Raw genomic sequence first — 26,611 nt, forward strand, 5'->3', positions numbered from 1 at the left:
CATTAATAAACACATGAAGTGTTGATCCTGAATGAAACTCATCTTTGTACTTCAGTCAGAAATGTAAAAATCTAGTGTAACATGAGCAGCTGAGTTTTCATGAATCAAAGTGAAAACACACTCACACTTCCTCGGACCAGGTCTCAGTGTCTGTGGTCCACCATGGTCCACCCTGGAGGAGGAAACAGAGTCAGGATCAACTTGATCCACCATCAAACATGAAGCAGAGTTCCTCAGAGCTGTCCAGACCTGAGAGTGTCCAGTCTCCAGTCTGGATCCTCCAGTCCAGCAGACAGAAGCTTCACTCCTGAGTCTCCTGGATGATTGTAGCTCAGGTCCAGTTCTCTCAGATGGGAGGGGTTGGAGCTGAGAGCTGACGCCAGAGAAGAACAGCCTTCCTCTGAGAGCAGACATCCTGACAGACTGAACACACACACACACTCTGTGACTCTGACTTTGGTCTGTGATTATTCACCAAAAATCAGGTCAGCATTAAGTCTTCCTGGAGTTCCCTCCACCACCTGACCTGATAAATACTATAGAATCAGGTCTACAGACATTGCAAACACTTCGAATCAACAGCAGAACAAAGAAACACCATGAGAGAATACACAAAGATAAACCACAGCAGAGCAACACAACAGCTGAACTACAAACACACTGATTAAAGTAAAGACAGTAACACAAACACAGTATAGTGATGCATTGATTCTGCTCTCTGTTCAACCAGGTTCATTCATCCACAGAGCATCATATCAGCAGTCCACTCAACCTCTGGTGTCTTTGAGCCCCTTAAATATTTTCCTGAATGAGAACTTCATCATCACAACTGTGACAGATGGCAAAAGCAGCAGAAAGGTTGTGTCCACCTCCCTAAAAGTAAATGATCCTCAGTGAACATAGAAAACACCACTGGAGGATTCACCAGGAGGACACCAGCATGACCCAGCATGCACCTGTTGGCTGAGCAACATGTGTGTGATTGATTTAACTGTGTGTTCTCCAGGTGTTGAATCAAATCAGTGATTCTGAGCATTCAGCTCCATACTGATTATTATTATTTTATACTGATGACAATCTCTCAAATCTATAAACCTCTTCAGTTAATTTTACTCTATTTAAATAAAATAAATAATAAACTAAATCAAAAGTCTTGGCACAAACATGAATTCTGACCTTAGCGTTTCCAGCTCACAGTGTGGACTCTTCAGTCCAGCAGACAGAAGCTTCACTCCTGAATCCTGCAGGTTGTTGTTACTCAGGTCCAGATCTCTCAGACTAGAGGACTGGGAGCTGAGGACTGAGGACAGAGCTTCACAGCTTCTGTCTGAGAGGTTACAGCCACTCAGTCTGAAGAGGAATCAGCAAAACAAGAGAAAGCAATTACAAATATGTTTTCATTTGAGCAAGAAAAATATTCGGTTGATCTACAAGATTTAATTTGCACATACAGAACTTTGTTGGAGGCTTTGACCACTGGCAGCAGCCTCAGAAGAGCCTCCTCTGAAGCATAGTATTTCTTCAGGTCAAACACGTCCAGATCTTTTTCTGATGACAGTAAGATGAAGACCAGAGCTGACCATTGAGCAGGAGACAGTTTATCTGTGGAGAGACGTCCTGATCTCAGGGACTGTTGGATCTCCTCCACCAGAGAACCATCATTCAGTTCATTCAGACAGTGAAACAGGTTCATACTTTTCTCTGGAGACAGATTCTCACTGATCTTCTTCTTGATGTACTGGACTGTTTTCTGATTGGTCTTTGAGCTACTTCCTGTCTGTGTCACCAGGCCTCGTAGGAGAGTTTGGTTGGTCTGCAGTGAAAGACCCAGAAGGAACCGGAGGAACAAGTCCAGGTGTCCATGTGGACTCTGTAAGGCCTCATCCACAGCATTCTGGTAGAGACGTGTTGGTTTAGATCCAGTCCTTATTACTTTAGACCTCCAAGTTGTTGCTTTTTCTTCTGACATCAGATTGACTCCAGAGTTGATGAAGGTCAGATGGACATGAAGAGCAGCCAGAAACTCCTGAACACTCAGATGGACGAAGCAGAAGACCTTGTCCTGGTACAGCCCTGTCTCCTCTTTGAAGATCTGTGTCAACACTCCTGAGTAAACTGATGCTGCTCTGATATCGATGCCACACTCTGTCAGGTCTGATTGATAGAAGATCAGGTTTCCTTTCTGCAGCTGCTCAAAAGCCACTTTTCCCAGAGACTCAATCATCTTCCTGGTCTCTGGACTCCAGTGAGGATCTGACTCAGATCCTCCATTGTACTTGACCTTCTTCACTTTGGACTGAACCACCAGGAAGTGGATGTACATCTCAGTCAGGGTCTTGGGCAGCTCTCCTCCTTCTCTGGTCTTCAACACCTCCTCCAGAACTGTAGCAGTGATCCAGCAGAAGACTGGGATGTGGCACATGATGTGGAGGCTTCGTGAGGTCTTGATGTGGGAGATGATCCTGCTGGCCTGCTCCTCATGTCTGAACCTCTTCCTGAAGTACTCCTCCTTCTGGGGTTCACTGAACCCTCTGACCTCTGTCACCATGTCAACACACTGAGGAGGGATCTGATTGGCTGCTGCAGGTCGTGTGGTTATCCAGAGGCGAGCAGAGGGAAGCAGTTTCCCCCTGATGAGGTTTGTCAGCAGCACATCCACTGAGGTGGACTCTGTAGGATCAGTCAGGACCTCAGTGTTGTGGAAGTCCAGAGGAAGTCGACACTCATCCAGACCGTCAAAGATGAACACAACCTGGAAGTGATCAAAGCTGCACATTCCTGCTTCTTTGGTTTCAGTGAAGAAGAGATGAACAAGTTCCACCAAGCTGAACTTCTCTTTCAGCACATTCAGCTCTCTGAAGGTGAAGGGGAATGTGAACTCTATGTCCTGGTTGGCTTTGTCTTCAGCCCAGTCCAGATTGAACTTCTGTGTTAAGACGGTTTTCCCAATGCCAGCCACTCCCTTTGTCATCACTGTTCTGATTGGTTGGTCTCTTCCAGGTGGGGGTTTAAAGATGTCTTCTTGTCTGATGCTTGTTTCTGCTCTGTCCTGTTTCCTGGATGCTGTTTCAATATGTCTGACCTCATGTTCCTCATTGACCTCTCCAGTCCCTCCCTCTGTGATGTAGAGCTCTGTGTAGATCTGATTCAGAAGGGTTGGGTTTCCTGCTTTAGAGATCCCCTCAAACACACACTGGAACTTCTTCTTCAGGGAAGATTTGAGTTTACTTCGACAAACTTGAGCACGACTTTCTGAATAAACAAAAAACAAATTAGATTTAAAAAACTACAAGGTTGATATTTACTTTTCCTAAAGAATAAGAGTATGATCATGTTTCTCTCTGTCTCCTGAGACTTTCATAAATATCTAATTGATCCATCAAGTTAAATCCTCTTACTGCTCTGCAGACAGTCAGCCAGCTCCTCCTGCTTCATCCTCCTCAGGAAGTTCACTGTGATCTTCAGAAATGCCTCTCTGCTGCTCCTCTGCTCTTCATCCACCTCATCATCCTCATTCTTGATGAATTGTGGGTAATCTGGACTCAGACTCCTTTTGATTTTCTTCAGCTCGTTCTTCACAAAACAGACGATGTTCTCCTCCAGCAGCTGGAACACAATAACATCCTGTGTAAAGTTCACTCTCAGTATAAACTGATGGATCAAAGCATCAGATCATCAGTCAGCAGAGTTCAACTTTAGCTGCTGCTGTATCATCTGCTGCCACGTCTCTTTCCAGAGCTACACAGAAAGATTCAGACCTGCTGACTTCACTAAACTAACTTCACTGGTGTAACTTACTAAGTTTGACTTTAGATTCTGACAACACAGAGATCCTGATCATCACATGAAGACCAAACTGATACAGCCCTTCAACACATCAACTTAGGAAGTGAAAATTCAGGGTATTAACTGTGACTGTGGCTGAAGATGGATCAGACCACCTGAACTAGTTCACTGATGAATTATTCCATCTTTAAACCCTGTAGAGACAGAGTCCATGGAGGTCCAGGACTGAATCTGATTAACTTTGGTCTTTGTTATTAAGTCACAGCTGAAATTATCTGGAAAATAACAAAAACATTTCTTTAGGATTCACTGTAGATAAACAGGAAGGAGCAGAAATGTTTTGTAAAAGTCTCCAACAGACCATATTCATACAGAACATATCTGTTGAGGCTGATGGATTATTGCTCTGTGGTGAACTACAACTCCCAGTCCTCTCCCACTCTCTCCCACCCCAAACCTGTTCAATCCCAATTCAACTCCTGTCTGTCACAGAGTAAAGCTCTACTGGTCTAAAGAGTGCAGCTTCAAACTCAAGTCTTTGTTGGTGTCTGTTGTAGTCACTGGATGAACATTTACACACCATAAATATGGAGTCCAGGTCTGTGTGATGATGTTTGTCAGACTGAACTCTGAGGAGAAAAGACACAAACACACAGTTTGTTCCAGGAGTTTTCTATGAACACCAGAAACTGATAGACAAGCTTTGATACCTTTAATGAGTCAAACAACAACAAATGATCAGCTTTTACCTTTTTTCTTTGATAAAGTCATCCATAGACCGATCACTCTTCATGGACACACAGCTGGACCCAGCAGATTGTTGTCCTCCCTTAAAGTTAATAATACGACCCATAGACCGATCACTCTTCATGGACACACAGCTCAGTTTAGGAGAATCTGGTCCTGACTCCTGGTCTCTAGTAGAAACAGAGCTGACAGTAAATGAACTAACAACCAAGAAAGTGGGCAGAAAATTATCACTTTAAAATAAATCAGCCAAGTCCAGCTTTCATTTGTTTAGCCACAATTCATCCAGCTTCTTTTATTGTGCAATATTTTTGTTCATTTTATTGACAGTTACATATCACTTTGTCTGTTTGGATGTTATTCCATTTGACTCACATGAAGAATGTAGCATGAAGTATTATTGAAATGTGCAAATCAAATAAAAAATATATCTCTACATGCAGGCAGCACAGCCGCATTGTGGTTAGTGGTGTTGCTCCACAACAGCCATGTCCGTATGTCTGAGTGTGAGAGTGGCAGATTGTTTGTTTGTCTGTCTGTCTCTGTGTGTTGGCCCTGTGATGCACTGGTGAATATGAATGAACGAATCTCCACATCCTGGTTGTGCTCCCAATGGAGACAAGGACAAAAAAAAAAAAAACTGAAGCAGTAAAAAACCTAAGTGACAGTGAGAGTGAATAATGATGGAGCAGTGATCTGAGTGCTGAGCTCTGACAGATGGACAGTTAGAGATCCTCATCTCACCTCTGAGCTTTGGTCTGACTCTCATGTTCCCCACACAGAGTGGTTTTAGAGGGAGGGGCTCCCTCCTCTCTGTCCTCACACTGATTCATAGCTGAGCCTCCACCTTCACACAAACACAACAAAAAGATTAATTACAACAGGATTGACATCACAGGACACATCATCATTACTGTCACTAATATGTAATTAACTTCTGCCTCCCAACTCCCAACAACAAACTGTTTGACTTTTCTCTCTCTCTGTGTTGCTTTCAGTCAGATTCTGTTATAAACAGAGAACATTCCTGATTCATGTTAATACCAATCTTCAATGTTATACATTGGCATTAACACTAAATTTCAAACAAACTCAGATCACCATTTACTTTTAGCAGTGCAAGTTGAAGAATTATATAACCTTGACATAGTTGTGATCACCATAGGTTGGGACATTTGAAGGTCTAGAATTTTAAAGTAATAAATTTTTGAGGGCCAAAATCATTCCTTCAGAAGCCAAGTTAAAAAAACAAAAAGAAACAAAATGTTACAACTTAACCAGTCTGACCTGTCAGGAATTGCCAGACCAGAGGAGGTGGTTCTCTCATCTGATGTTCAGGATGCATCTCAAACATTTTTTTCTTTGACACATTATTTAAACAGAGTGCCTCCACAACATCACATAGAAATCAGTCTGATCTGTCAGTAATCTGAAAGTTTAGGAGAAATGTATCTCAGGTCTGATGGTGCTTCTTCTGTCTGTCAGTTAGATGGTGGTATCTGACTGTAGGATGTGTTGATGCAATTGTGATTTAATTCATGTCATCTCATTGAGCAATTCACTTGACAATTTAAAGATTTCTGTTTTGCCTCAAAGGATTCCAAACAATAAAAACAAGGAGTGCTTCATTTTCAATGGCTTCACTGTATCTAGAAATACTAAAAATGTACAATTAACAGTAAGAGTTCAATTCACTCAGCCAAGCTCATCCAAGATTTTAGACCAGTTTTGACATGTTCTGTCATGGCTCAACACTGCACGCCAGGTCAAGGAAATCAACTTAAGCCTTATCAAGAAAGTTAAATTGATGAAAATTTCTGCTTCACTTTAGATTAATTTGTGGTGACCATTTAAACACCTTTTAAGAAATAAAATCTGGTTTCACTCTGGTGATTTAAAATCTTGAGTTTACTTAGTCTAAGAATCTTACTTTACATCAGAGCAAGAACAAAGTGAAGGAACGATTCACTACAAATTCCAGATAAAATACTGATAGATTAGGTCTGTAAATAGGAAGAAAGGAAGAAAGGCAAATAAGCATGTCTACTGTTGTCAGCTCACTTTGATCACAGTGATCCTGTTCACACATTTACAGATTCTCACCTGCTGAACTCACTTCAGGGAGACTTTCTGACACTTTCCAGCTTCATGTGAAGAGAAGAAGCTGCTTGTTCTCCCTCATCAGTCCTGGTGTCTGTTTGAGCTGAGGAAAAGTCACATTCTCATAACTTCAGAGTTCAATTATAAAAAACTTTAGTGACATGAAAACCGTTCTAACCTGTGTTAGAAACCAAATCAGTGCCAGAGGACTCTTTGGGATGGTGCTGTGATTCTGCAACAACACCTCTAATCTCCTGACCCTCAACTCAGCAGAGGAAGATGTAAATGTGCTGCAACAACGTCAGTTTCTAAGTCTTGATGAAATGTAAAAATATCAGTAAGCAGTAAACAAATTATTCAGATCCAACAACAACTATGTCTTTCTGAGTTTAACCAACAGATGGAGCCATGAGAAATCTGGATTTCTGTATTATTTCAATATTCAATTCTAATTTCTACTATTCATATTCATAATTACCAAAGAGGACAATATTATGTAATAAAGGGGAAAATTATGTAAAAACAAGACAAAACATAAATGTCCAGGGGCAAGTGTTTTGCTGTTTGCTTCAACCTTGAACTGACATCTCTTTTCTAATCATCACCTTCTTCTCTACTGTCTTCAGTTTAAACTGTCCACTTCCATGTTTTTTGGTTTTGTTATTAAAAAGCAACAGAACTCAGACAATGTTTTCAGGAGTCACAGACCTTGAATATTACATATATTCAATCAGTGTTCTTATGGACTACGGTGATAAACAATAAAAAATATTTTCCTAAGAAATTATTGTTAGCTCATCTTTGCTCTGGAACATAATGGAAAGATTTTACATTAATGTTACTGAACCAGTTTTCTTCCTCATCATAGGAAACAAACAGGATGTGATGAAGTTCTACTATCTGTCCACTAGATGGTGATAACCAACACACCCTCAACGACCTGGTTTGCATTTAGTTTTGTATTTTTCTTTGGGAAAAATATCATTATTGAATAAGTATGCAAAGAAGAATATGCTCAATTTTACTGAAGAGGAAACAGTGATTGATGATACTGACAAAAGAAAATTATTATTATTTGAAAGCCCACGTTCTGATCCTCGCAACTAAATGAAACAAGATGAATGGCAGAAAGTAACTTTAGAAGAGAACACTGTTAGTCCTCAGCGACAGATTGTCACGGAAATGAAAAAGAAGCAGTCTGATTTAGAGCTGTGGCCAAGAAATACATTACTGGTCACAATATTAGTGTGCGATGCTGCTGGAGGAGGAGAGGGGACCCTGCTGCTCTCTACACTTGATGATCTATTCCAATCACACAGAATAATAATCTGACTGATGTAGATCGTGCATGTTTCTGTTTATTTGTATAAAGATCCTTATCAGAATTATTAAAGTGTATCGTGACATTTTCTCAGGATTGAATTATATTCATTCTTAATATAAAAAAAAAGAATTGCTCACACTTCACTATCTTCAGCTTTTCTTTTGGTGAATTGTCAGATGACATTCTGCTGGTTTAACTGATATCATGCTGATGTTTTCAGAAGGAATTTTATGAGTTCATGTCTTTAACACAAAAACTTTAAGAGATCTTGTTAATAAGTAACCACATCATCCACAACCAACCCTCTTTATCTGGAATCTGAACAGGGAGCTGTGAGGAGTTTGATGGCTCATCATCACGATTAAAGCATTCACTGACTGCAACATTTAAATTAACAGTTTCCTTTAATAGTGAACATTAAACAGAACTGAGCAGTTTGTGTTCTTTTATCACTTTGTCTATCTCCCTGTCTTTTTGCCATGTTCTTCAACTCTGAGCCCATCTGAGTTAGTAACTCTTCTTTATAAATCTGAGAAGGTCGCTGGTTGAAAATGATCATCATGGCCCCAGATATGAGCATCAAACTGTCAGTTTTCAAATCAAATTTGCAAATGCCGATTCCTAAAGAATAAATAATAATTTATTTTTAAGAGTCAGCAGGAGTGAAGTTCAGTATTTCATACGTCACTGTAGCTAAATCTTTTAATATTTTGTTGACTTTATAATCTGTTTTCAAATTGGTTCAACATTCACTGACACAAACAGGATGAAGGCTGTTGGTTACATTACCTGATGGTCAAACTGATCTTCATGCAGCTGATGAGTGAAGGTGAACTTTAACTGCAGCTTCCATGAAAAAAATAAAGACAATATATAAATGTATATCTGACAGCAGGAGGTTTTCTAAAGTTGTTGATCCAAACACAGTCTGAGCTCTCTGTGGAAAACTGAATATGACTTACAGGAAAAACCGGTACCAGAGCAGTTTCTGAACTTTGGAATGAAATGAAGTCAATCATTAACAGACAGTAATAATAAATCCATATCAGGTAGATCACAAAGCTCCAATGACCTTTGATTTATATAATGTGTTGTACAATATGGGACAAATAAATGAGCCTTTATCTTTTAATACTAGTAGAAAACATTATTACACATGCTCAGATTCACAGTTATGTTTGTCTACAATGATCTGATTAGAAATGGCATAATGTCATAATATATAACATTTATGAAGATGGTAACGTTTAAAGTGTGTTTGTCTACAGTGTGTAAGGGGACAGTTTGTTTTTCTACAGTGTATATCTAGAGTTCTCTGGTGAGACACATAACATCTTCAGCATCAGCATATCAGCAGATCACCCTGCAACTCGACCACCGCAGATCAGGGTGTCTCTTCAAAGAGCAAAGAGACACTGAGGAACCAGAGGCCTGTATCACAAAGCTGGATTAACATGCCTGGGATCTGTTTTAGTGATCCAGCTTCACTTACCCAGACATCCACAATCCTGATAGGTGGTCTCACAAAGCTGTTATCAACTTGCAAATTGAACCCTGGTTTTCCATTTAGTTGCACGTTCACATACAAGGGGCTGGGTTTGCTGCATCTGACCAACCAACCCCATGGAAAAGACACAAAACTGCATTTCACAACTATAAAATTAAGGAAATATAAAGACTATAAATCAATAATTAGAGTAAAAAGCAACACAGTTGCAGCTGCCAGAAGCTACAAAGAGTTCTGGAGTATAAATGACAGACTCTGTCAATGAGTAAATTACTGAGATTATAATATTAACTCTCCACCACATTCAATATAAACACACATTATACAGCCCTGACCACTGTTGTATCCAGACAGTGCTGACTGCTGCTTTTCATGGAGAGCAGCACTGAGTCTCTAACATTTGGATGTTGCTAAGAAAAGAAGTTATTTACCATTGTCTGAAAAAACACCCTGAATATGTTTTGAACTACAAATGAACTCTCCTCTGTCTATTATTAATTTCTTGTTTGTCACAATTCCAACCCTCCTCCTTTATCGGGCTAAAGAGAGACAGAAGCATCTCCACGTCCTCCCCCTGAACACAGGAGCCAGCCATCCATAACCAGATGTGGACAAACCTCCTCCCCACGTAGGTAACTAAGTTACTGTTTCCATGCTAACGTGGATATGTTACCTGATTAAGATACGTTAGCATGCTAGCTAAATTAGCTATGTTAGCATAACGACGTACCGACCTTAAACAAGGAGGACTCTGCTAATCATGTCTATTAAATGTTGTTTAAGAACAGTTTCACATGAAAACAGAGAAAAGACAACTTTAAAGAAATTCAGCGTTAAAATTCTCATCAGAGTTCTTACCTGAACTCCGGTGAATATTTGCTACAGGTGCTGCAGGAAGACGGAAGTTTGTTTCAGAATTCACGAGTGGTGAATTTACAGCATTTAGCTTGCAGCAAAACTTCCTGAACTCGTTTTCAGCACTGCTCCTTTTTTCAGTTCAGTTCGAAGTTTTATTTCATTTTCCATTTTCCTGCAAAAGGTCGAGCTGCAGCCACTTTAATGACAACAATGACAACTGAGGGGACACATGGGAGGAAGTCACCAAAATGGATGGCGACACCTGCTGGTGAAATTCACGAAGCATTTGAAGAGTTTGAATTCACTGATAAATAATAAATAATCTAATAATGTGAAAATGAAAAGTCTGATGCTTTAAGTATTTCCATAAGCATTTTCTGACTTCTAACTCTTCTCTAGAAACAGACAGGTAGAAACTAAATTCCTGCTGTTTTATTGTTCTGTAAGAGCTGAGAGAATATATGTCTGTAAGTGTTGTTGTACATGTCTGTATTACTGCCATGTTTGAGTTGGAATAAATTCACTGACGCTTTAAAATGATCGCGGTACTGATGCTAATCCCGTTAGCCGGTCTATGGCGTTTTCCATTGTATGTTAGCATTAAATGGACATAACAGACTTTTTGTTAAGATAAAATGATGGCAGTAATACTGGTTAAAATGACTTTGAATGCTATTTTAAATATGTGTGTTTTCAGTCATTTGTGGTTTTAAGTTACTCTTTCATTTTATAATTCTCTTTCGGTCGAAAAAAGCCGAGTCCAGTCGAGGAGAGCCGAATCTTCAGAGAATCCGACATTGACATAGATATGAAGTTTTACAGGTGACCAAGAAGAGACGTTTTCTTTGCTCTACAACGTAACTTTGTGAAAATAACATGTCTGTGGTTGTTTTCTGATCCCTCCTTCGTTCCTTCATGTCTTCTGTTTGTGTCTCTCTCTCGGAGTGATGTTGTTACTGAAGCCGACTCTGACCCCTCACTGAGCGGGTCGGTGCGGAGAAACACTCCGTTACCTCCGACAGCTGAGCGGTATCGCTTCTCGGCCTTTTGGCTAAGATCAAGTGTAGTATCTGTTCTTATCGGTTTAATATCTGATACGTCCCCTACCCGGGGACCATATATTAAATAGATTTTTGGAACAGGGAGATGGAATAGGGGCTTGCTCCGTCCACTCCACGCATCGACCTGGTATTGCAGTATCTCCAGGAACGGTGCACTCCCTCTGTGTGTTCAATACAAGTCCTGTTCAGCTCAGCATCACCTTAAACACATGATGTTGTCTTCATGTGTGTAACGCTGAGTGTACAGAGTGTTCATGTTCAGTTTATGGTTTTAGAATCAGTGATGCATTCATGTAGAAACATCAGTTTAATGTTGCTGATTTCATCAGGTTATATTCTGCTGACCAGACTGAATCAATAAAGTTTTGTTTCAACACGTCATCGTTTAAATGTTGGTTGTATTTTGCATTTGTCAGCTGAATCCACAGAGTCACTGAAATGATGAAGTAAATCCAGGAAAGGAAAAACATTCGGCTCTGAATCTCAATGTAGATTTGAACAAAGAGCTCCAGCTGAAGAAAACAATGCTGTCTGTTTCCAGATGATGAAGAACTCAGTTCTCAGTTGATGCTCAGTTATCTCCATCTAGTGGACAGATGGTAGAAGCTGATTCCTGAAAAGAGGAAGTGACTTTTCCTCAGATCAAACTTCTTCTCTTCACTTGTTTCCGCATTTGAGGTTTAAACCCACCACTAACTCCTCCTTATTAACTAAAGAATCGAACTCACGACCTTCAGATTATGAGACTGACGCGCTGCCTACTGCGCCAACGAGGCCTGTAATGAACAGAGCACCCAAAGGACCCCGGGCACGTCGGGGGCACCCAGCACAGCACAGACTAACCTCAGGGGAACAGACCGTTGCCAAAAGGAACATCATCAAAATCAAAAACATGGCAACTTTCATAAATCTGGACTGCAGGGATTATCACAACGTTCACAAGAACCATTTTATATATTCATAAAAAACCAACATGTTTCTATCATATGATGATGAAATCTAAAGGCTCTCTGATCATCACATTGAGAAGTTCATCTGGTTTGTGATATTTCTTCATATGATAGTGAGGTAAAATGTGTTCAGTGGGATGTGTGTGTATCCAGCAGGACTGACAGCTTCATGTGGGATTCTCACAGAGATGATTCAAACCTGATCACAGTGATCAGTATGGATATACAGTATGTTTGCTGTCAGTGGAGGAAACTCTCAGACAGGACTAATAGTCATGTTTGGGATGTTCCTGGATTTGAGTTGAATGAGTGTAAATTCTCTCTGATTTTAACACACGTTCACACATCCACCTCTATTCAGACATGGAGTTTACATATTGTTTGGAATTCTAATGTGAATGTCACAGACAGCATTTTTTGCCAACACTTGGTCTTATAATTAATGTTAAGATCCAGAAAGCAGCATGTTTGATTGATTGTTGTACCAACCTGAAGGTGATCAGTGTTTATAGCTCATAACCTGATCACAGATCAATAATCAGCCATTGGAAGACGCTCTGAAACTTTCTTCTGCAGTCAGAACTCATCCACCTTCAGACTGGACATCTTCTGACTGTAGAACTGGAGCTTTTTATGCATCTCACTGCAGCACAATAAAGTCCTCTGTGAGTATTGTGTGTCCCACAGTGTACATGACATCTGAGCAGCAATACTTCCACCTGCTGGAGATTTATTGTTACTACAGCTGTAAAATAAATCTATCAGAACATGAACTCAGTCTGTAGAATCCAGAAGATTAATGACACACTTCGTCCTGCTGTTATGGAATCAAATCCTACTTTAGGTTTTCTATATATTAAACTCATGAGCACTGTTGGGGATCAAACAGAAAAGGACAGAGGTGTGAAACAAGATTTTTCTTTTCTTTTAATTAACAGAAAAAATGTCACAACAAAGAACAATTTATATCATTCTGAAATATAACTCCAAAAAATTGACAAAAACAGTCCCTGTTTAAGAAACGTTAACTAAGCATAAGGAGACTGAAGCTTAAACATTAATAAACAGAACATACTGACTCATAAATGGCACACTGTAATGTACAACATTTCCTGTAATAGAATATGCACAACTTGGGTCATGGGCTGATCAATCGTGCGCGTTGTATAATGCCCAGCTCTGCTCTGGATCCAGCCTGTGTACAAAATCAGGTGAATGTGATGGCTGATGATGACTGAGCTCTTAGTTTAACACATCATGGATTCTAGGTCTCCCTCATGAATGCCTTTTATAGTGGAACTAAGAATGTTCACGTACATAAAAAAGAATGTTCTTGTATATAAAAAGAAAGAATGTTCGGGTACATAAAAAGGAAAGAATGTTCATGTATGTAAAACAAGAATGTTCATGTCAATAAAAAAAAAGAAAGAATGTTCGCGTACATAAAAAGGAAAGAATGTTGATGTCCATAAAAAAGAAAGAATGTTCACATACATAAAAAGGAAAGAATGTTGATGTCCATAAAAAAGAAAGAATGTTCACATACATAAAAAGGAAAGAATGTTCATGTCCATAAAAAAGAAAGAATGTTCACATACATAAAAAGGAAAGAATGTTCATGTCCATAAAAAAGAAAGAATGTTCACATACATAAAAAGGAAAGAATGTTCATGTCCATAAAAAAGAAAGAATGTTCACATACATAAAAAGGAAAGAATGTTCATGTCCATAAAAAAAAGAAAGAATGTTCGGGTACATAAAAAAGAATGTTCGGGTATATAAAAGAAGAATGTTGATGTCCATAAAAAAAAAGAAAGAATGTTCGGGTACATAAAAAGGAAAGAATGTTCATGTCCATAAAAAAAAGAAAGAATGTTCGGGTACATAAAAAAGAATGTTCGGGTATATAAAAGAAGAATGTTGATGTCCATAAAAAAGGAAGAATGTTCGCATTAATAAAAAAGAATGTTCTTATATATAAAAGGAAAGAATGTTCATGTCCATGAGAAAGAAAGAAAGAATCACTCTGCAGGTTACTGTCATATAAGAACCGCGCGCTGGCCGATTGTGCCACTGGAGCCTGTGATGTGTTTCTGCTAACACACGTCACAGGAGCACATCCAGCAGAAGAAGGTTCAGGTTTGAACCAGCTCGAGGGATCTACTTTCCTGTAGCTTACTTCCTGTGTTTAGTTCCAATGTTTACTGTGAGATCACTTCCCCCTGAATCCTGCGATTCACAGCTTCCACCAAATGGAGCCAAATAAGACACAAAACTTATTGTGATGTGAGTCTGAAGAGCTGCTGCCTTTGATACGTCACCTGATGATGTCATCTGATGATGTCACAATACTCACAGAATGAAACTCCTCCTTTGAAGCTGCTTTGAAGAATTTCCAAAATCACAAATGATTCAGATGTAAACACATTATTGATCATTCATTGATTGATTATTAATGATCAGCTAAGAACCAAACAGTGTATCTGAAGCACAGGAAAGAGTTCTGCTCTCCAACACTCTGATCCCTCAATTACCGCTCATTATTATCCTGCTTAGTCACTCGTCACTCAGTCTTGTCTAACACTCTGATATTTCACGCTGACTGGTTGTGTGTCCAAAAGGCTTCAAAGACATCTTTCTGCCATTCTCTCCTCCAAACCTTTGGTCACAGCTTCCAGGTTTCTCATAATGTGACATGGGTGTCATTACTGCTGTGAAGGTGGTAGTTTGGCCAAGCGGTCCAAGGTGCTGCATTCATTCTGCGGTCTCTTAGAGGGGTCGGTTTGAATCCCATCGCTACTAATTACCTCTATTCCTCTGAATGTAACCTGTTTACAACATCAGTTGAGTGTGATGACTGAGCTCTTAGTGAAACACATCACGGGTTCTAGGTCTTCCACGTGAATGCCTTTTATAGCAGGCATTGCTTCTTAATGCTGAAATGAGAGATAAAAAGCGATGTCGGAAGTTTCAAGGTGCTAACATTTACAAACAGTTTGTACTAACATTCTCTGCTCCAAACATTTCGATGCAACTTTCAGGGGTCAGAAACATGTGGCATTATTGCAGGCAAGCTAGGACTGACATGTGGTAGTGTGGCCGAGCGGTCCAAGGCGCTGGATTTAGGCTCCAATCTCTTCAGAGGCGTGGGTTCGAATCCCACCACTGCCAAGCTTTGCACTCTGAGCTGACACTGTCCTGTCAAAGCTAGCATTAACTTTTCTGTTTCCTCACCAGAGACTGGCAGCTGGACACACGTGTCAGGATGGCTCAGTGGTCTGAGGTAACAGACTTAAGATCTTTCCTGCACAAATGGGCCTTGAAATGGACATGAAAGACTCATAATTTCATAGATCAGTGTCACCTATCACTGCTGTGGAGTCTATAATGTGAACCACTAAAGGGAAGAAGCGGCATCACCTGAACAGGGACTTGAACCCTGGACCCTCAGATTAAAAGTCTGATGCTCTACCGACTGAGCTACTCAGGCTTCTGATGGGTGCTTAATTCAATGAAATGAAATGAAATGAAATGAAATTAATTATTTCAGCTTGACTCAAACAAACAGCCCTGTCCCAGCCAGGGGTTGATCCTGCAGGTCATCTCTCTCTCTCTCTCTGTTTCCTGAAGGCCTCTCTGCCATTTACTAATTAAAATATACTCACAAAAAAACCAACTTGTTTCTATCATATGATGATGAAATCTAAAGGCTCTCTGATCATCACATTGAGAAGTTCATCTGGTTTGTGATATTTCTTCATATGATAGTGAGGTAAAATGTGTTCACATATAAGCCACCTTTTTAAAAAAATTTCTGAATTCCAGGAAGACTGACTGCACATCTGAAAAACTCTGAAGTGGTGAATGCACAACTTCCTGAACTTGTTTTCAGAATTGCTCCTTTTCTTTCAGCTCACTTCTAAAATTAATTTTATTTTACATTTTCTTGCTGAGGATAAAGCAGAGAGGAGGCTTCATCAGACAGACAATTTGCATGCATTCATACATGTAGAGTGGACAAAACAAGGTTGTTTCCATTTTCGAAGGACAGAGTGGCAATATTTTTACAGGACTCCATGGAACCCTGCAGGTGTAGTCTCATGCAGATGTGAAAGGAATTTCAGTCTTTTAAAAGTGTGGGCGGTCAAAAGTCAACCAAAATACCTTTGTCCCGAAACACACCTTACAGCAGGAGAGGTGAAAGAAAAGTGGTTTCTGTCAGAAGTACGATTTGAACCCACACCTCCAGGCGAGAGTGCGACCTGAGCGCCAGCTGCAGAAGGAGCGTGTTGGAGAAATGTTGGAGGCCACAATCATGTACACAAAGTCCAAAATTTATTTAAAAGCGAGAATCACACCCCTAGACCAACAAGCCCTTGGTGAGTGGCTCTTTTTTTTTTTCTTTTTTTTTTTTGAATAGAAAAAATTTTCCTTTTCATTCTGATCTTTATTCAAGCCTTCTTTATTGACAAGAAAGATCCAACATTAAGAACAGAACAGCTACACACAAACAAAGGAATCATTAACAGCCCTTCAAGAAGGGGGACCAGTGGGTGTGTGCCAACTACAGGGTCATCACACACCTGTTTGAAGCTGGGCCCCCACCCCACGCAAAATATCAGTGAAAAAGTCTGTCTCCTTTGTGTTTCGTCTGTGCTGGTTTGTATGGTATTATTTTTTAGCAAATCCACAGGTCACCCAGCCGTCGAATCCCATCCTCGTCGGTGGTTGCTTTAGTCTGTTTAAGTTGCAGCCTGCTATTCCAGTGAGAATTACCTATCCAGTCAGAATTATCCTCAACGTCAGCTGGTTAGAGCGTGTTGCTAATAACACCACAATCATGGATTTGATCAGACTGTGATAAATGACATTCTCCATGTTTTCCCAACCCAAATCTGTAAATATTAGTCAAAGGAGACAAGAAGAGGAGAGGGCGAACGGCTCCCTTCGATAGCTCAGTTGGTAAAAGCTGTAATACAGGAAGTGATGAGCAGGAACTCCACTGAGAGTGAAGCACTGCTGGGGTTTGAATGCAGGATGTCCTGTTTATAAGACAGACACTTTAAGCAGCTCAGCATCAGTGCTGCCAGTTTCTCTGCAGTTTTTCTCTAAAACCACGTCTGTGTCAGTCAACGCTTGTGCTCCTCACAATTGTGTGTCACTTCCACAAAGGTTGAAAGCTGTGCTTCCTCACAACAAGAAGGTGCCCTGTCCTTTGAGTAGAAAACTATCCAGGCTGGAAAATGCTGAGTCACAGGAGCATTGCTGTGTGTGGTTGTTGTGGCCGAGTGGTTAAGGCGATGGACTAGAAATCCATTGGGGTTTCCCCGCTCAGGTTCGAATCCTGCCAACAACGTTTACTTCCTTTTATGGACCAAGTTTCCCATTTGGGGAGAGACACAGCTGAGTGCTGTTGTTAGGACTCATCTAAGAGGATGAGAGCACTCACTGGTGCTCAGTTATCATTATCAAGGCCGGTGAGAGTGACACACCTTTAGTTCCACTTCCAGGTCATGGAAGCAATAATGAGAAGTCATTTCTACTGTGTGCTGTGCTGAAATAGCTCATTTGGGAGAGCGTTAGATTGAAGGTTTAAAGGTCCCTGTTTCAATCCTGGGTTTGTTGTTTTTTAATTATGGAGTTAAAGTCACTTAGTGTAACACATCACAGATTCTATGTCTTCTCCATGAACGCCTTTTATACCAGGCATTGGTTCTTAAGTTAAAGCCGAAATGAGAGATAAAATGTTATTCAGGAAATTTCAAATTGTTTATTCCCTTCACCTGTAATACACCTCTGACCAACCACAAAGGGACTCCAACCCACAGCCTTCTGATCCAAAGGCAGACTACTCATCCTTTAGGCCACGTGGTCTCTGAGTGTGGCTGACTTTAATGTCCTGTTGTCACATAATCGTCTGTTCCATCGTCTCTACCAGCACTTGACTGGATCCATCTTGATCACTGAGCTACATCCCCTGCATGGTGTGGCAGCTTTAGCTTCTGAGATCATGTGACAGGTAAAACTTTTGAGTGCATAAATAACAAAAAAAAGTGTTTTTGTCTTGTATGATAAATGCAATGTGCATTTGTGCTCCTTAGTTTTGGGGTTTGCTTCTCACTCTGGGTGCCATGAATTTTTCTCCCCTCGTAGATCGTTGGACTTTCTCCGTCATTTCCCACTTTGGACAAGGGTCAGTGTTTAAGTCCCACCTGCCCCAACAAAATTCTGGTGAAATACATAATACATATAACCATTCAACAGCATCACTAAGTCAGGAGCAGAACAGTACACATTACTGAGGAAAGCGATAAATGACATTCTCCATGTTTTCCTGTTAATCAGTGCTGCTGAAAAACTCCTGACATTTTCCAGTTTAAGTTATCACTCCTGGTGGGACAGTAAATGAATCTTTAGTGTGTATAAATAGCAGAGGATGGTTTCGATCCATCGACCTCTGGGTTATGGGCCCAGCACGCTTCCGCTGCACCACTCTGCTCATACCTGGCTGCGCTTCAGTCTCTTCTGGATCCGTGGGTTGAAAATCCTCTGTGCTGTGCCCCAGCTGATGTGGGTTGGTTAGATGATGGTAAAGTTTTATGTTGCATTGGCCAGGAATTGAACCCAGGCCTCGCACCTGGGAGGTGAGCATTTCACTGATGAAATGCCAGTCTTCTGCGTGACAGGCAGAGACACTGTCCACTATACTAACTCAGGAGCAGGAAAGACAGATATTACGTGGTGTGTGACTTCACTTCCTCTGTGAGTGGGTGAGTGGCTCTGAGTGGGTTTTAATTTGGTGGAAATGGACCCAAATATCTCTTTTAGTGCTAAAGGTTGCAGACCCCTGATCGAGGGGTATGATTCTGACTTTGGGTGCAAGAGGTTCTGTGTGTAAATCCCAGAGGAGCCCCTCATATGATGTGTCCACTGTCTGCAGTTCCACTATTCAAGTGTCAGTAAGTTAGACAACATGAATTCAGGAAGGCTTCTCTGACTTCAACAGGTTCAATTCAATTCAATGTGCTCTAACTGCTTATAAATGTCTCACTGGATCAAAAGCTTTGAGCTACGGTAGGCTATGTAATTATTTAAGTTTGATTTGTAAAAATTAGCCAAAGAAATTCCTTCACACAGGCCGGTTAGCTCAGCTGTTTAGAGCGTGGTGCTAATAACGCCAAGGTCATGGGTTCAATCCCCATACTGGCCACAAGCAGCATCTCTGAACTTGATGTTGTTCTCTCCATATACTTCAATGCAGCCTATAGTCTTTTTCCAACCAGTGGAACTGCCCCCTGGTGGTCATTAGAAGTACAGCTTAACTTATCAGATACAACAATAACACAAAGTTACAATGATCAGAACAAAGACTGCAGATAGATCATTTCCTTTGTAACAGTTTAGTGATTAGTTTCCAGCAGGCATTGTGCACCATGCAGGGGATGTAGCTCAGTGGTAGAGTGCATGCTTTGCCTGTATGAGGCCCTGCGTTCAATCCCCGCCATCTCCAGCGTTGATAATGAAGCACAGGAAGTACTTATCTTGTGCAACACCCTGATCTCTCAATTATCCACTCAGCTTGGAGCAATTTATCACAAATCAATTCATGACAATGAATTTATGACAAAACAGCAGCCATTGAAGTCCACTTAAAAGCAAACTCCTAATGTTTTGGCCTCTTTTTTTAAACTCACGTCAAAACATTATCATGAAGTTACGTCAAGTACATATAGAGCAGGTCTAGACTGCTCTGCCTTGAGTGGCCTTTTGCACAGGAAGTGCTTATCATGTGCTTATCATGTTGTAACCTACAGCTGATGAAAACCCAAAAGTAGTTTGTTTCTACAACATCTGACTTTAGCAAAAAGGAACTGCTGGGATTTAAACACAGGCTGCTTTAACCAGCCAACATACACAACCTTTATCTGCATTGAAATCATTCAGCCTGTTACCGGCTCAAATCCACAGCTCTCTACTCAGCTGTTTTTGCTGGATAGTATTTGGTTTGGTTTCACCTCTTCCACAAAACTTTAGGATGCTCCAAAGAGAGACATGAAGACTGTGCAGTTAATTTAGTTTAACAACCTTAAACTTGATCAATGAGGCACTGCTGGGATTTGAACCCAGGATCTCCTGGGTGACTCTTGCCAGAGTTTCTTTAGCATATAATAAACTGTCACATTAATGTCCTGAATGTGCTGTGTGTAAATAATGAGGTTCATCAAAACAAAGTCAGAACCAGAGCTCAGGCTGTTGGTACACAAACAAAGAAAGGCATACTTGTGGATTCGCAAGATTATATCAGGATCTGACCTTTTCCTGTTCTGATGTAGCTCAGTGATCAAGATGGATCCAGTCAAGTGCTGGTAGAGATGATGGAACAGACGATAAACTGACAACAGGACATTAAATACATAATACATATAACCATTCAACAGCATCACTGAGTCAGGAGCAGAACAGTACACATTACTGAGGAAAGCGATAAATGTTTTCCTGTTAATCAGTGCTGCTGAAAAACTCCTGACCTGTCTCATCATTCTCTGTTCTTTGGAGAACAAATTTAATCTGTCTACAAACCTGAAGGCAGGGTCTGTTCCATGAACACGACATGCTGACGTTCTTCAGACTGACACACTGCCTACTGCACCAACGAGGCCTGGAACCCGGAGTAAGTAAAAGAGGGAGAAGGAGGAGAGCTGTCAGTGTTTCAGTATAAACATACAGTACAGCCCTGACCACTGTTGTATCCAGGCAGTGCTGACTGCTGCTTTTCATGGAGAGCGGTGACCATTGCATTGGCCGGGAATTGAACCCAGGCCTCTCGCATGGGAGGCGAGAATTCTACCACTGAATCACCAATGCTGACTGCACAGCCAAACCCACCTCCAATATGATGGCAATGCAGAGTAGAGCGTAGCATATCTCCACTTGTCTTATGGAAGACCAAGTAATTCAAATTCAAGTAACCATCTGTCTGTCAGGATGGCCGAGTGGTCTAAGGCGCCAGACTCAAGGTAAACTCCTTCCTGCACTAAAGGGCATTCTGGTCTCTGAAACTTTGACTGTTTCATAATAAAGGAGTTAGGACTTAAAACACTAAAGCCACTAATCCCTGTGGCTCCCTCAGATCCAGGACCTTTAAGTCACTGCAGCTAATGGCTCGTTGGTCTAGGGGTATGATTCTCACTTCGGGTGTGAGCGGTCCCGGGTTCAAATCCCAGACGAGCCCTTAGGTTATATTGCCAATATCTTCCCAAAGTTTGTCTCCTGTGAAAAGCGGTCAACACATTTCCATCTGCTCAACACAGCAACAACCCCTTTGTCTTGTCCAGAAACTGCAAGCAAAAGCTGTAATACACTTATTAATACTAATACATACTAAGCCAGCAGCCTGCCCAGTGAGCTAATTCCGCTGTGCTAACATGGGAGAGCGTTAGACTGAAGATGTAAAGGCCCCTGGTTTTTGGCATCAGAGGAAAGAAAAGCAGCTTCTGTCAGAAGTACAGGAGGGAAGTACAGGACACAATACAGGAAGTGATGATTTCATCAGCTTGTTTCAGTGATGAGCAGGAACTCCACTGAGAGTGAAGCTCTGCTGGGGTTTGAATGCAGGATGTTCTGTTCAGTACTGCCAGTTTCTCTGCAGTCTGTCTCTCAGTGAACTTTTGTGCTCCTCAGAATTGTGTCCCACTTCCTCAAAGGTTTGAAGTGAAGTGTGAGTCTGAAGAGGTGCTGCCTTTGATCCATCACCTGATGATGTCACCTGATGATGTCACAATACTAAAAACTGAGCTGACTCCTGTGTACTGTAGCTCAGTGGTAGAGTGCATGCTTTGCATGTATGAGGCCCCGGGTTCAATCCCCGGCGTCTCTAGGATTTATAGTGAAGTGTGTCTCTGAATGAATGAGTCTCTCTCAGTTGATCCCCATGTGTGTTAAAATTGTTGAGTCTTCTGTAAGCAAGAAGAGGGCTTGTTGTCATTATGACCTTCAAGATTTTATGATCAAATATGAAGAATAGGGACAACAGTACTTTTTAACCTACTCATCCACTTTTATAGAAAGTTTATGGTCCTTAACTTATCAGACACAACAATAACACAAAGTTACAATGATCAGTCCAGGGACATTTCTGTGCGACTTTGTGCGCTTGCGCTCATCCATTTGAAGCGAACGTGAAAGAGTGACATATGCATCTGTGTCGCGTTGGAGATCAATGAAAGACAGGAACTGCCTTTGATCTCCAGTGACGTCACACAGTCTCGTTGTGGAGTTATGAGTTGTTGATGTTGTTCTGTAAAAATCTGCATCAGTGAAACATTCATTCATACGCAAGGACATCACGTATATTGTTGGAATAGAAAAGCTTATTTTTTCTGTGTGTGCTCTGAGAAAGAGGCTCCTACTTCCTGTACTTCCTGTGCTTAATGATCAACGCTGAAGATGGCGGGGATTGAACCTGGCGCCTCACACAGACTGGTTGTGAGTTAAACTACTAACCCTTCGTGTGACTCTGTGGCGCAATGGTAGCGCGTCTGACTCCAGATCAGAAGGTTGCGTGTTCAACTCATGTCAGATCATCTGTTTGTACTTTTGGTAAACGCTCACATACTCTGTGGTGCAGCAGGAAGTGTTTTTCTGATGATCCATTTCATTTCTTCACATCACAGACAAATTCAGAATTTCAGGAGGACTATTGGACTATCTTAGCATCTCTGACTGCACATCCGAAGGCACAAGATGACGACTTCAAATCCCTGTAAGATCAAAGCTGCTGCTCTCCAAGTTGAAGAGCTGCCTTTGTGGCTGCAGGCTGTCATGTAGCTCAGCTGCAAACCGATCCAACGAACGCTGTAGATCTCAGGCTGATGGTGCCAAAAGGACCACATCATCTTAAAAACCCTTCGACCTTCCACGTCTCCACGACAATACCATTTGACAACTTTGACAACCTTTGAGTTCACCATCAACAGAAACACAGCAACACAGCAACACAGAAAGGTCAACATGTCTCTGTGGTGCAATCGGTCAGCGTGTTCGGCTGTTATCTGAAAGGATGGTGGTTCAAGCCCACCCAGGGATGTCCTTTCTTTAAACCCCGATGTGGACAGGATCTCCGCCTGTCTTGTAGAAGACTGGGATTTCAATTCCTGAAGGGGGAATGTGTCTTGTGTTGTGTGTGTAAATAATGAGGTTCATCAATACAAAACGCCACACAAGTCAGAACCAGAGCTCAGGCTGTTGGTACACAAACAAAGAAAGGCATACTTGTGGATTCACAAGATTATATTAGGATCTGACCTTTTCCTGTTCCATCAGTAACCATCAAAGGAGATGCTGATTCTGTGATGTCACAAAGGTTCTAATGACATCACAGAGATCAAAGACTCCTCCCACTTTTTTCTCATGACCTCCACCATAGAGTGCTGCCTGCTGCAATAATGCTGCCTTTAATAGAAGTTTAGGAACATTTGAGGAAAGAATACAGTTTGAAATGTCTGTTTATTGTTTATCACTTGTTAGGATCCCCAGGTGCATGATAGCATTTTTATGTTATGGGGTCAATCACCTACATTTTTCAATAAAAAGGCTTTCCCTGACCGGGAATCGAACCCCGGCCGCGGCAGTGAGAGTGCCGAATCCTAGCCACTAGACCATCAGGGAACGTCTGGACACCAATACAACCATTTTTATGGACTTAACTTCCATCAAAGGTGAGCATTTCAAATTAGAGCGGGTTTTTAACCTGATGCAGCTGTAGCTGCCCAGGATAGTTTAGTTTTTACTTTTGATGAACCTCAAATAAGTTACTTATTTTGGCCTTCTCTTGTGGCCGTATCTTCAAAGAGCTAAAGTCTTGTGGAGAAAAACTGAAAAGTCTGACAATGTTTTTGAAAGCAGATGCAGTATATCCAGATGACCTTTGAATTAACCTTCAACAGGTTTCAAGCACATTTAGAGATCATTAATGATGGACCTCAAGTCAGACACTTTGGATAATTCTGCCGACAGACTAAAGAGGGCTGAACACCGACGAGGATGGGATTCCAACCCACGCGTGCAGAGCACAATGGATTAGCAGTCCATCGCCTCCTGAGCAGGAGTTGTGCCTTCATTGGCAATTTGTTTTGATGAACATCTACCACTGATCTACATCCTCTTTGGATCTTTACCTAACCACAGAGGCTCTGAGCTGCTGCAGCAGGTGAAAAGAGAAACTGTCTGATGAAGCCTCCTCTCTGCTCACAGTTGGTTTGTGAGCCTCCTTTTTGAGTGGTGGTTGAATGTTATTTTGGTTTTTTTGTCATATTTTAAGGCTGTACAGAGATGCTTGGGAACATGTGAAACTTGGTCCATGAAAACAACTAACCGTTGTTGGCAGGATTTGAACCTGCGCGGGGAAACCCCAATGGATTTCTAGTCCATCGCCTTAACCACTCGGCCACAACAACAACGCACAGCAATCTGTGGGTCTCTAATCTGAGGGTCCAGGGTTCAAGTCCCTGTTCAGGTGATGCAGCTTCTTCCCTTTAGTGGTTCACATTATAGACTCCACAGCAGTGACAGGTGACACTGATCTATGAAATAATGAAACCATGAGTCTTTCATGTTCGAGGCCCATTTGTGCAGGAAAGATCTTGAGTCTGGCACCTCAGACCACTGAGCCATCCTGACACGTGTGCCAGAAAAGTTAATGCTCGCTTTAAGCACAGCTTCCAACTCTTTTTGAGGGAATTCTACTGGAGATGACAAACCTGGAGGGGAAGCGTGTGTTTGGGGACATCTGGAGAGAATTGGACCTGGTAGACCTCCAAACCTACCTGGGAGGTAATCCAGACAAACTAGGTTCAGTCCAAATAGTTCCAGCTTTGTTGTCGCTTCTGTCTGCAGAACTCAAAGGTATCTGGCAGGACCATGATTGTCTTTTGAGCTTCTTTAACAGAGTGAACTCTACTGTGGAGGTCATGACAAAAAAGTGGGAGGAGTCTTTGATCTCTGTGATGTCATTAGAACCTTTGTGACATCACAGAATCAGCATCTCCTTTGATGGTTACTTTGATATTGCATTTCCTCATATGTATAGAGTGGACAAAACCAGGTTGTTTCCATTTTCCAAGGACGGTGAACCTGACTGACGAACTCCCATCACATCGGAAATTGATGCCAGGGGAAACATTTGGGGGCGTCAGATTTTTACAGAACAGCATCAACAACTAACATGCATACGTCACACTCTCACATTCACTTCAAATGGATGTGTACCTGGCTGCAGTATCTGGACAAGAGAAAAAGAAAATAAATATTCTCCTTCGAGCCGGATTTGAACCAGCGACCTAAGGATTTCAACCATCAGCCTCTACAGTCCTCCGCGCTACCAACTGAGCTATCGAAGGGATGAAGCTGCTTTCTTGGACCAGTGTATACTGTAATTTTGTGGTTCATGCTGTGTTGAGAGCAGTTGGTGATTTTTTTTGGAATTTCAAACCATCAGCCTGAGATCTACAGCACTCATTGGATCGGTTCACAGCTGATCGTGAGCTGAGTGTGAGTTTCCGGGCGCTCCGGCTTCTCCGGTGTGTTGAGGGGCCCTTGCTGGCGGTCTGTTCCCCTGAGGTTAGTCTGTGTTGTGCAGGGTGCGTAATAATTTTTGTCTCCCTGTGGACAAAAGTTCAAGAAGGCAGTGAAAGATGATACCAACACCAGGTGGGCTGAACTGAGAACCATCACAGTCAAACAGTTTGTGTTTACACGCAGTTTGGCAGGGGGCACCGAGATTTGAACTGGGGACCTCTTGATCTGCAGTCAAATGCTCTACCACTGAGCTACACCCCCCATAAACACACACAGCCCATCACTACAGATCAGCAGGTCTGACTGAAAACATACTGTAAAGTAAGAACCACAGCACTGCTGGGGTTTGAATGCTTAGGGTGCGAGAGGTGCTGGGTTCAAATCCTGGATGAGCCCTTATGTTATTTCGCCAATATCAGTTGCTGACCATCATGACTCTTACCAAAGTCTGTGCAAAGCGGTCAATCACCACATTTCCATCTGCGCAACAACCACTAAATTACTGTTTCTCTTGTCCAGAGATTGCAAGTAAAAGCTGTAATACAGGAAGTGGTGAGCCAGAACTCCACTGAGAGCAAAGCACTGCTGGGGTTTGAATGCAGGATGTCCTGTTTACAGGACAGACAGTTTAAGCAGCTCAGCATCAGTACTGCCAGTTTCTCTGCAGTCTGTCTCTGAAACCACGTCTGTGTCGGTCAACACT

The 26,611-nt window shown here is 41.6% G+C and overlaps 1 protein-coding gene and 11 non-coding genes across 12 annotated transcripts in view; 5 read left to right on the top strand and 7 right to left on the bottom strand.

Annotated features, from left to right (window-relative positions):
- The window catches only part of LOC115053030 (NLR family CARD domain-containing protein 3-like), a gene marked incomplete at its 5' end in the record, with an annotated part of 93,688 nt that overhangs the window by 8,147 nt on the left and 58,930 nt on the right, over positions 1–26,611 (bottom strand). The window contains 2 exons of the mRNA XM_029517590.1: positions 126–172; positions 1,177–1,350. Of these exons, the coding sequence (XP_029373450.1) occupies positions 126–172; positions 1,177–1,350 (221 nt within the window). The remainder of the gene's footprint in view (positions 1–125; positions 173–1,176; positions 1,351–26,611) is intronic.
- Positions 11,354–11,544, top strand: LOC115057899 (U2 spliceosomal RNA). The gene has a single exon (XR_003841978.1). It is a non-coding gene; the product is annotated as a U2 spliceosomal RNA (small nuclear RNA).
- On the top strand, positions 15,423–15,504 carry trnal-uag (transfer RNA leucine (anticodon UAG)). The gene has a single exon. It is a non-coding gene; the product is annotated as a tRNA-Leu (tRNA).
- Positions 15,751–15,823, bottom strand: trnak-uuu (transfer RNA lysine (anticodon UUU)). Its single transcript has one exon. It is a non-coding gene; the product is annotated as a tRNA-Lys (tRNA).
- Positions 17,608–17,689, top strand: trnas-aga (transfer RNA serine (anticodon AGA)). Its single transcript has one exon. It is a non-coding gene; the product is annotated as a tRNA-Ser (tRNA).
- On the top strand, positions 19,470–19,543 carry trnai-aau (transfer RNA isoleucine (anticodon AAU)). Its single transcript has one exon. It is a non-coding gene; the product is annotated as a tRNA-Ile (tRNA).
- trnag-ccc (transfer RNA glycine (anticodon CCC)) lies at positions 21,128–21,198 on the bottom strand. Its single transcript has one exon. It is a non-coding gene; the product is annotated as a tRNA-Gly (tRNA).
- On the top strand, positions 21,494–21,565 carry trnap-cgg (transfer RNA proline (anticodon CGG)). The gene has a single exon. It is a non-coding gene; the product is annotated as a tRNA-Pro (tRNA).
- On the bottom strand, positions 23,929–24,000 carry trnae-cuc (transfer RNA glutamic acid (anticodon CUC)). The gene has a single exon. It is a non-coding gene; the product is annotated as a tRNA-Glu (tRNA).
- trnas-aga (transfer RNA serine (anticodon AGA)) lies at positions 24,707–24,788 on the bottom strand. Its single transcript has one exon. It is a non-coding gene; the product is annotated as a tRNA-Ser (tRNA).
- trnay-gua (transfer RNA tyrosine (anticodon GUA)) lies at positions 25,643–25,730 on the bottom strand. The gene is given in 2 exon segments: positions 25,643–25,678; positions 25,694–25,730. It is a non-coding gene; the product is annotated as a tRNA-Tyr (tRNA).
- trnac-gca (transfer RNA cysteine (anticodon GCA)) lies at positions 26,098–26,169 on the bottom strand. Its single transcript has one exon. It is a non-coding gene; the product is annotated as a tRNA-Cys (tRNA).

Source organism: Echeneis naucrates, chromosome 2, assembly GCF_900963305.1.
Source record: "Echeneis naucrates chromosome 2, fEcheNa1.1, whole genome shotgun sequence".
NCBI lineage: Eukaryota > Metazoa > Chordata > Actinopteri > Carangiformes > Echeneidae > Echeneis > Echeneis naucrates.